The sequence below is a fragment of the Scyliorhinus canicula genome, chromosome 17, assembly GCF_902713615.1.
Source record: "Scyliorhinus canicula chromosome 17, sScyCan1.1, whole genome shotgun sequence".
NCBI classification, from domain to species: domain Eukaryota; kingdom Metazoa; phylum Chordata; class Chondrichthyes; order Carcharhiniformes; family Scyliorhinidae; genus Scyliorhinus; species Scyliorhinus canicula.
The window spans coordinates 126,168,954-126,180,032 of record NC_052162.1 but is presented as its reverse complement, the minus strand read 5'-3'; the positions used below and the strand labels follow the sequence as shown (position 1 = coordinate 126,180,032).

At 45.7% G+C, this 11,079-nt stretch overlaps 1 protein-coding gene across 1 annotated transcript; it reads left to right on the top strand.

Moving 5' to 3' along the window:
- The first annotated feature begins 777 nt into the window (after nucleotides 1–777).
- On the top strand, nucleotides 778–10,753 carry LOC119951218 (gastrula zinc finger protein XlCGF8.2DB-like). Its single transcript, XM_038774256.1, has 2 exons — nucleotides 778–3,008; nucleotides 9,911–10,753. Exon 1 carries the CDS (start codon nucleotides 1,159–1,161, stop codon nucleotides 2,209–2,211), a length of 1,053 nt encoding a protein of 350 aa, XP_038630184.1. The 5' UTR covers nucleotides 778–1,158; the 3' UTR covers nucleotides 2,212–3,008; nucleotides 9,911–10,753.
- Nucleotides 10,754–11,079: the final 326 nt, after the last annotated feature.

Below are 11,079 nucleotides of genomic sequence, written 5' to 3'. Positions count from 1 at the left end.
GCCCCGGCTCGGGGTTCCGACTCGTACAGCTTGCTATAGAAGTCCCGAAACACCCCATTCTCACCCGTCGGGTCCAAGACCATATTCCCTCCCGCATCCTTCGCTTTCCCGGTCTCCCTCGCAGCCTCGGGATCAATGAGCCTCTTCATGGTATTTTGCAGCTCGGCCTCATGAGCTCAGAGATATTGAGTCAGCTCACTCAGCCTCTGGTCAATAACACGGAGAATGTCGGCAGTCACCATCTTCGCCACCTCCGAGAGAGCCCCGGAGAGCGCGGGGTCGAGAGACCTCCCAAGGGTCAGGCCGCCATGTTGAAAAGGCGGCTCCACCCCCACTGAATCTGCCTCCGCTCTGTTATCAACGGATTTCTTAATCTTACCTTTCCTAATCCCGATGTCTTCCAGAGACATGACAACAAATATTAATTCAAGGATCAGGTAAACGAGTGCCGAGCAATCAGGATAAATGACGGATTCTAGGTGAGTGGCATCAGAACCTGCGGGAAAGCAGCTACTCCTGCGCCGCATCACATGGTTCCCACCCAGACCGATTTCTGATGACCAGGGAGTCGAGGGTTATGGAAAACAGGCAGGAAAATGGAGACAAAGCTGAGATGAGGAGGGAGTTCTTCACTTGTTGTGGAGCAGGGTGAGAATGGAGGGAGAGTGTGTGGGATGGAGATTTACAGCCTTTGCGGAGTGAGAGAGGATAAAATGTTCCAGAGGAATTAAAATTGTCTGTTCTGAGTTTCTATCCTTTACTGACAATGATGTCTTTTGTAAATTGTTTTTACAAGATATTAGAAGAGGAGGAATTACAGACAGAAATCTCAAAAGTCACATCTCGATCTGCCAGAGTCGCTCGGTTCATCGGGGCCTGAATATTATCGGCCTTTGAATCGAGAAGGGAGGAAAAATGTTTGTCTGTTCTGTTCGCTTCAGACGATTTTAAACATCAGTGTGGCTGAAAAAGCACCAAGACACACACACCCGAGTGAGAGTGTTCCAGAGCACTGACTGTGGAAAGAGCTTTAACCAGTTACACAGCCTGAAAAAACATCACACCATTCACAGCGGGGAGAGACCGTACACGTGTACTGTGTGTGGTCGAGGCTTCGACTGATTGTCTGATCTGGAGAGTTACGACGAGACCCAAAACATGGAGAAACCGTGGAAATGTGAAGTCTGTGGTAAGAGATTCAGAGTCCGATCTAAGCTGGAGATTCATCGACGCAGTCACACTGGGGAGAGGCCATTTACCTGCTCTGTGTGTGGGAAGGGATTCACTGAATTATCCAGCCTGAAGTCACATGAAAGAGTTCACACTGTGGAGAAGCCGTTTACCTGCTCTCAGTGTAAGAAGGGATTCAGACATTCATCCACCCTGAAGTCACATCAGCGAATTCATACTGGGGAGAGACCGTTCACCTGCTCTCAGTGTGAGAAGGGATTCACTGCGTTATCTAGCCTGAAGTCACACCAACGGGTTCACACTGGGAAAAAGCCATTCACCTGCTCTCAGTGTGGGAAGGGATTCACTCAGGTATCCAACCTGAAGACACACCAGCGGGTTCACACTGGGGAGAAGCCATTCACCTGCTCTCAGTGTGGGAAGGAATTCACTGCGTTATTTAGCCTGAAGTCACATCAGCGAATTCACACTGGGGAGAAGCCATTCACCTGCTCTCAGTGTGGGAAAGGATTTACTCAGTCACCCCACCTGCAGGCACACCAGCGAGTTCACACTGGGGAGAGACCGTTCACCTGCTCTCACTGTGGGAAGGAATTCAGAGATTTATCCACCCTGCGGACACACCAGCGAATTCACACTGGGGAGAGGCCGTTCACCTGCTCTCAGTGTGGGAAGGGATTCGCTCAGTTATCCAGCCTGAAAATTCACCAGCGGGTTCACACAGGGGAGAGGCCGTTCATCTGTTCTCAGTGTGGGAAGGGATTCAGACATTCATCCACCCTGTGGAGACATGAGCGATTTCACACTGGGGAGAAGCCGTTCATCTGCTCTCAGTGTGGTAATGGATTCACTCAGTTATCCCATTTGAAGAGTCACCAGCGAATTCACACTGGGCAGAAGCCATTCACCTGCTCTCATTGTGGGAAAGGATTCCGACATTCATCCAGCCTGCAGAGACATCAGCGAGTTCACACGGGGAGAGGCCATTCACCTGCTCCGATTAGCGGAGGCATTGAGTGATCCATCTACCTGCGGAGACATCGGCGAGTTCCCAGAGGGCAGAGGCCGTTCATCTGCTCTCAATGTGGGAACACATTTTGTGTTTCATCGCAACTACTGAGACACCAACAAGTTCACAAATGATTGCAGGGATTGGATTCTGCTGTTATTGTTTCTGTTCTCAATTACATTCGGAACTGCAATTTATTCATCCTGTCAATTGGTCAATATGGATGGTCGGGGTTTCTTTCTGCTGGAACGACTGGTCTCGCAACGTTTCCTCCAGTGGGCTGATGCTCTTTCAGCTTTGTTGCGAATATGTGGTTTCCAATTTCACAAGGGTCACAGAATGGAAGCATGTTGGAAGTTGGAAGATATTTAGTTCCCATTTCTGTTTGGAACCCCCTAAAGCATGCCACGTTGCCATGAAGATGGGCTATAGTGGTTACATGGTTCTTTGTTTAATTTTTCTGGGTGTTTCTCAAAGAAGGAAACTGTTGAGGTATGAGAGACAGGTTGTCTGTTGGAGATTTGGAAATTGCAACAAAAGATTAGTCAATGAACAGACATCTGCGAGCATTTAAGGATTTATTACATATTTGCAACAAATACACATTCCTTTCAGGAACAAAAATCCACAGGAAAAGTGATGCAGTAATTCTTCCCACCCACTGAGACACCAACAGGTTCACAATTGATTGCAGGAGTTGGTTTCTGTTATTGTTTCTACTCTCAATTATATCCAGCACTGCATTTCGTTCATTTTCACAGCTGCTCAGATGTTGATTCCTTTAAGAAACAAAAATCCAACAGGAAAGGTGATGCAACCGTAGCTAACAAGAAAAGTTACAGATTCCATTAGATCCAAGGAAGAGGCTCATAAAGTGGCAAAAATAGTGGTAACCCTGAGGATTGGGAACTTGATTTAGAATTCAGCAAAGGAGGACCAAGAAACTGATCAAGAGAAAATAGAATATGAGAGCAAACTGGGGAGAAACATAAAAAACGACTGGAAAAGCTCCTATAGGAATGTGAAAAGGGAAAGATTAGCAAAGACCAATGTGGGTCCATTCCAGGCAGAGACAGGAGAGTTTATAATGGGGAATAAGGAAATGGCAGAGAAACTAAACAATGTGTGTCTGTCTTCACGGAGGAAGATACAGAATTTGTCCCAAAAACGCGAGAGAGAACCAAGGGCTTCTCACAATTGTGAGCATGAGTGAAAAGTAGCACTGGAGAATTTTTTGGATGAAAAATTAATAAATCCCCAAAAGCTGATGCTCTACATCCCAGAGTGTTGAAAGAGGCGGCTGTAGAGATAATGGATACATTGGTGATCATCTTTCAAAATTCTGCAAATTCTGGAATGTTTCCTGCAGATTGGAAGGTGGTAAATGTATCCCCACTATTTAAGGAGGGAGCGAGAAAATGGGCAACCACAGACCCATTAGCCTGACATCAGTAGGAGGGAAAATGCGACAATCTATTATAATGGATGTGATAACATATGAATTAGGAGCAGGAGTAGGCCACTCGGCCCCTCGAGCCTGCTCCACCATTCAATAAGTTCCCAGCTGATCTGATTGTAATCTCAACTTCACAGAGGCCCCTTAGAAAATTAATCTGGGAGATAGTTATGGGGAACAAGGAAATGGCAGAGGAGTTAAACAGATATTTTGCATCAGTCTTTATGGTTGAAGAGGCTTTGAACATCCCATTAATGCTAAAGAATAGGGGGGAGGAATTAAATCACTGGACAAATCACGTTAGACAAACTAATGGGGCTAAAGGCAGCTATGTTCCCGGCCCTGATGCTTGCATCTTAGGATCCTAAAGAAATGGCGACAGAGACAGTGGATGCATTGGTTATAATTTTCCAAAAATCCTTGGATTCTGGAGAAGTATCGGAGGATTGGAAAACTGCCAATGTGATACCCCGATACAAAAAAGGGATTGAAGCAAAAAGCTGGTAAATGTAGACCAATTTGTCTAACTTTATTGTTGGAAACATTTTGGAATCAATTATTAAGGAAGTAATACCAACATATTTGGAAAATCATAATAAGCAGAGTCAGCATGGCTTCATGAAAGGGAAACGGTGTCTGGTTAATTTATCACAACCAGGATAGAGGGGAACCAGTAGATGTGAAGTATTTGGACTTTTGGAAGGCGTTCGACAAGGTACTTCATAAAAGGGTTAAGTTATAAGATAAGAGCTCATAGTTATGGAGCTCGAATATTGGGATGGAAGAGAATTGGTTGATGGACAGGAAACAGCGAACTGTAACCAGTGGGGTTACACAGGGATCAGTTCTGGGACATCAACTGTTTATAACATCTGATAATGACTTGGAGGTCGAAGCGAATGTACTAGGTGCAATAGAACATACAGTGCAGAAGGAGGCCATTCGGCATATCAAGTCTGAACTGACCCACTTAAGTCCTCACTTCCACCCTATCCCCGTTACCCAATAACCCCTCCTAACCATTTTGAACACTAAGGGCAATTTAGCATAGCCAGTCCACCTAACCCACGCAGACACGGGGAGAATGTGCAAAGACAAGTTGCAAGGGGGGGGGTTTACAAACAATTTGCAATGAGATAGGTTATGTAACTGGGCAGAAAGTTGGTAAATGGAATATAATGTGGGAAAATGTGAATTTCATTTTGGAAGGGAAAACAAAAGAACAGTATTATTTAAATGGAGAAAAGCTGCAGAAAGCTGCAACACAAAGGGACTCGGGGGAACTTATGCAGGAAACACAGGAAGCTAGCAGACAGGTGCAGCAGGTAATCAGGAAGCTAATGGAATGTTGGCCCTGATTCCAAGGGGGTTGGAGTATAAGAATCGGGAAGTTTTGCTGCAGCTGAGGACCAGAGGGACCCGTCTCAGAATAAAGAGGTGCCAATTAAGACTGAGATACGGAGAAATTTCTTCACTGAGGGTTGTGAGTCTTTGGAACTGAGAGCTGTGGGGACAGATCCCTTGTCTATATTTCAGGCTGAGATAGATTCTTGATCAGCGAGAGAATCAAGCATTACAGGGAAAGGGCAGGAAAGTGGACAAGAGGAATGTTGGATCAGCTGTGATTGAATGGCGGGGCAGGCTCGAAGGGCCGAATGGTCAACTCCTGTTCCCATTTCTTGTGGTATTCCTGCCGACCCCACCCCCATCCGGTAACATTTCACCCCCTTGAACAGGAATCTATCCAGATCTGCCTTGAAAATATTCAAAGACTCTGCTTCCACTGCCCTTTGAGGAAGAGAGTTCCAAAGACTCACAACCCTCGGAGAGAAAAAAGTTCTCCTCTGCCTTAAATGGGCAACATATTACTTTTAAAGTGACTCCAATTTCTAGATTCTCCCACAAGAGGAAACACCCTTTCCACATCCACCCTGTCAAGGCCCCTCAGGATCTTATACGGTTCAATCAAGTTACCGAAATTTCATCGGACACAAGTCCAGCCTTAAATGAGAGCAATACTGTACACAGTGCTCCAGATGTGGTCTCACCAATGTCCTGTATAACTGAAGCATAACCTCCCTACTTTTGTATTCAATTCCCCTCACAATAAAAAGTTACATTATTCTATTAGCATTCATAATTTCATAATAACATCTGGACTTTAGTAAGGCGTTTGATAAGGTTTCCCATGGCAGGTTGATGGAAAAAGTGACGTCGTATGGGGTTCAGGGTGTACTAGCTAGATGGATAAAGAACTGGCGAGGCAACAGGAGACAGAGAGTAGTGGTGGAAGGGAGTGTCTCAAAATGGAGACGGGTGACTAGTGGTGTTCCACAGGGATCCGTGCTCGGACCACTGTTGTTTGTGATCTACATAAATGACCTGGAGGAAGGTATAGGTGGTGTGATTACCAAGTTTGCAGATGATACTAAGATTGGTGGAGTTGCAGATAGCGAGGAGGACTGTCAGAGAATATAACAAAATATAGATAGATTGGAGAGTTGGGCAGAGAAATGGCAGATGGAGTTCAATCCAGGCAAATGCGAGGTGATGCATTTTGGAAGATCAAATTCAAGAGCGGACTATATGGTCAGTGGAAGGGTCTTGGGGAAAATTGATGTGCAGAGAGATCTGGGAGTCCAGGTCCATTGTACCCTGAAGGTGGCAACACAGGTGGATAGAGTGGTCAAGAAGGCATACAGCATACTTGCCTTCATCAGAAGGAGTATTGAGTACAAGAGTTGGCAGGTCATGTTACAGTTGTATAGGACTTTGGTTAGGCCACATTTGGAATACTGCATGCAGTTCTGGTCGCCACATTGCCAGAAGGATGTGGATGCCTTGGAGAGGGTGCAGAGGAGGTTCACCAGGATGTTGCCTGGTATGGAGGGTGCTAGCTATGAAGAAAGGTTGAGTAGATTAGGATTGTTTTCGTTGGAAAGACCGAGGTTGAGGGGGGACCTGATTGAGGTCTACAAAATTATGAGAGGTATGGACAGGGTGGATAGCAACAAGCTTTTTCCAAGAGTGGGGGTGTCAGTTACAAGGGGTCACGATTTCAAGGTGAGAGGGGGAAAGTGTAAGGGAGATGTGCGTGGAAAGTTTTTTACGCAGAGGGTGGTGGGTGCCTGGAACGCTTTACCAGCGGAGGTGGTAGAGGCGGGCACGATAGCATCATTTAAGATGCATCTGGACAGGTATATGAACGGGCGGGAACAGAGGGAAGTAGACCTTGGAAAATAGGAGACAGGTTTAGATAAAGGATCTGGATCGGCGCAGGCTGGGAGGGCCGAAGGGCCTGTTCCTGTGCTGTAATTTTCTTTGTTCTCCTTATCTGGTCTGGCCTACATGTGATTTCAGACCCATAGCAATGTGGATGACTCTTAACTGCCCCCTCAAGGGAAATTAGGGATGGGCAATAAATCCTGGCACAACCTGCAATGCCCACAACCCATGAACATATTTTAAAAATGATATTTTGTTCAAATCAATCACTATAGGGGCTGGTTTAGCCCAGTGGGCTGAACAGCTGGCTTGTAATGCAGAACAGTGCCAGCAGCGCGGGTTCAATTCCCGTACCAGCCTCCCCGAACAGGCGCCGGAATGTGGCAACTAAGGGCTTTTCACAGTAACTTCATTGAAGCCTACTTTTGAGAATAAGCGATTATTGTTAATATATTATCGTCCGTCTGCATCATTGTTATGTGTAACAAGGTCAAGGAAGCCATGTTAAACTCCAGCATGAGACGACCATTATTTTTTAAATGAATAGTTTTTCAACCAAAATTTTTCTATAAATGATTGAACTCATAGAAATTGTTCAAACTAACATTGTTCCAGAATTTTGTAAACCTACAGGACATAATATGTTGCTAAAGTCTGGCTCAAGTCTAAGTCCCATTGTTCAATCCAATCAAGGTTCATAAGAAAGAAAGGAATAGCCTTCTACAAAACAAGCTCTTTGAACCAATGTATCTTGTGTTAATCAACAATATTGATCAGCTACCAGTCAGTAACAAATGACTGAATAAGTAATGAGCTAATTGAGTTAGGATTAATGAATCAATAATGAATTAGTAGTTATCGTGAAAGACTGGGTTTTATTTGCTGTAAAAATGTAAAAGCTTAATTGTTGTGTCTGTAAAGAATGTGCAATGAAGATAAATGCACTGGCAAGAGAGACCTTCAAGCTCTGATTAGCCGCAACATTTGAAACTGTCTGAATAAGGGATTTTTTGAATCAGATAAAGGGATAGTATGAAACAGTTCCAATGTATTCATAGGATCATAGAATTCCTACAGTGCAGAAGGAGGCGATTCATTCCATTGAGTCTGCACCGATCCACTGAATGAGCACCCTGCCTTAGCCCACTCTCCCAACCTATCCTCATTACCCCTTTACCCCACTTAACCTGTTCATATTTGGACTGTGGGAGGAAACCAGAGCACCTGAGGAAACACACGCAGACATGTGGAGAAAGAACTCCACACAGTCACCCAAGGATGGAATTGAACTTGGGTCCCTGACGCTGTGAGGCAGCAGTGCTAACCACTGTGCCGCCCCTGTCTACGATACTGAAATAAGCTGGTGTAAGCAATTGGGGATCCCAATTAAATTAATCTAATGGCCAAATTGACCAATGGTCATGTTACAACAGGCCCAACTCTGACGTGAGGTAATGGTCACTTTGGGGATAAAAGTCGACGTTCTGAAGGTCTTCATTGTTGGCCAAGTACTGAAGATTCCTGAGGCCGAGTTCCCAGGAAATTTCTGTCAAAGAAGCCAGACTCCCGAGGCTGAATTCCACAAGAATTACTGTCAAAGAAGGAGCCAGAGAGGGTTACGCTGCTACAGACTGATCATGACCGCATCAGCTTCACCGCATGAAGCTGTAAATAGTCAATGTCAAAGTTGATCAGTAAACCATTTTGATTTAATAAACTTCTTTTAAAATTTACTATGCAGAGAATTTTGCCTTTGTCTTAATTGGTTCTAGTTTTGTCTGAACCAAAGTGAATTTATTAAATGGTAAGTTGGGATTGCTGAAATAAATCAAATACAGTGACCACCCACATGTAATTTGTGTCAGAGTGACGCTTCTCATTCCAGTCCCAGGAAACTGGGCCCCAGGTGAGCAATGACGACCGCGCCTCCCACAATGCCCCATTCTGGGTAACCCGCTCTATCCGCCGCATGGACGGGCAGCCCCGGGACTGCATGTCCAAGGGAGAGCGGCAGCAGCGCATTTGCAGGATAGTGCTAATCCCATTTCCCAAATTGTCTGCGTTCCACGAGTCAAAAGTTCTCCCAGCGACACGTGATATCCCCTTTCAGGCAGCCGGCAACCAATGGAAACTATTGGAGGACTGGAAGGACTCTGGTCCTCCAGCCAATCAGAGCGCGGGCTTTGTTTGAATGAAGATTGACCTTCACACAGACTGCAACCTCATTCTGTCTCCAACATCTGTGAGTAAAAGACTTTATTTTCCGCCCTTTCCATTTATTTTCTTATTCTGACCTTCAATTGGTGATTTGCACCAATTGAAGGAAAATAAAGGGAATCAAGTCTTTGTCAAACACATTTTTAGGGGCAGAACACATTTTTTAGGGGCAGCACCATAGCATAGTGGTTAGCACAGTTTCTTCACAGCTCCAGGGTCCCAGGTTTGATTCCTGGCTTGGGTCGTTGTCTGTGCGGAGGCTGCACGTTCTCCCCATGTCTGCGTGGGTTTCCTCCGGGTGCTCCTGTTTCCTCCCACAGTTCAAAGATGTGTGGGTTAGGTGGATTGCCCATGCTAAATTACCCTCAGTGTCCAAAAAGCTTAAGTGGGGGTTAATCGGTTACGGGGATAGGGTACAGATATGGGCTTGAGTAGGGTTCTCTTGGTAAGGGCTGGTGCAGACCCGATGGGCTGAATGGCCTCCTTCTGCAAGGTAGATTCTATGACTTTTAGTCCAGTAATATAGACACATATCTGTCTGGCAGCCTGCATTTAAATTGTGATGTTTCTGAGTCCAGGACAGGAAGCATTGAGCTTGGATCTGTCAATCAGCCTGAATCAGCACCTTCAGGAGAATTGGGAGGGTGAATATTAGATACAACAGAGTGAGAATGGAGGGAGAGTGTGTGGGATGGGGATTTACAGCTTTTGTGGAATGAGAGGGGAAAAAATGTTCCAGAGAAACTAGAATTGTCTGTTCTGAATCTCTACCCTGTATTAAAAGTGATACCTTTTGTATATTGTTTTTCCAGGATATTAGAAGAGGAGGAATTACACACAGAAATCTCAAATGTCATATCTCGATCTGATAGATTCACTCGTTTCCATGGGACCGGAATATCATCGGCCTTTGAAGCTGGAAGGAGAAATGTTTTCTGTTCTGTCTGCTTCAAAAGATTTTAATCATCAGTGTGACTGGAAAAGCACCGAGACACACACACCCGAGTGAGAGTGTTCCAGAGCACTGACTGTGGAAAGAGCTGTAACTAATTAAAAAGCAGATGAAAGTTATCACATCCTTCACAGCGAGGAGAGACCGTACATGTGTTCTGTGTGTGGATGACGTTTGAACTGATTGTCCAGCCTGCAGAGTCACAAATGCATCCGAACTATGAAGAAACCGCAGTAATGTGGTGGCTGGGAAGGGATTCAGATTTCCATCTGTGCTGGAAACGCATCGTCGCATTCACACCGGAGAGAGGCCGTTCACCTGCTCTCTATGTGGGAAGGGATTCAGTTCCCAATCTAAGCTGGAGAGTCTTTGCCGCAGTCACACTGGGGAAAGGCCGTTCACCTGTCCTGAATGTGGGAAGGGATCAGTCATTCATCCAACTTACCAACACACTGACGAGTTCATACTGGGGAGAGGCTCTTCACCTGCATTGAGTGTGGAAATGAATTCACTCGGTCAATTTATCTACAGATACACAAGCAAGTTCACACCGGTGAGAGGCCATTCACCTGCTCCAGTTGTGGGATGAGTTTCAGGAATTCTTCTAAGTGACACATCAGCAGGTACACACTGGGGGAGGCCATCCGTCTGCTCTGAGTGTGGGAATCGATTCAGTGATACACCGGCCATGCGGACACCAGCGAGTTCACACTGGGGAGGGGCCATTCACCTGCTCCATGTGTGGGCAGTGATTCACTCAGTCATCCAGCCTGCCTGTACACCAGGTCACTCACACTAATCAATGCCCCTTTAAATGCTCGGAATGTGGGAAGGGCTTCGAAAATGCTGCGGTTCTGAGGGTCCACCAGCATATTCACACCGAGGACAAACCGTTTTAGCTGCTCTCACTGTGCAAAGAGATTTAAAATGTTGTCTGGCATTCTGAGACATCAGCGAGTTCACACTGGGGAGAACCTGGTCACCTGCACTGAGTGTGGGAAGGGATTCACTCACTCACGCCACCTGCTG

Excerpts from the sequence above, each read along its gene's own strand:
- LOC119951218 (XM_038774256.1), top strand. The coding sequence starts at position 1,159 with ATGGAGAAACCGTGGAAATGTGAAGTCTGTGGTAAGAGATTCAGAGTC.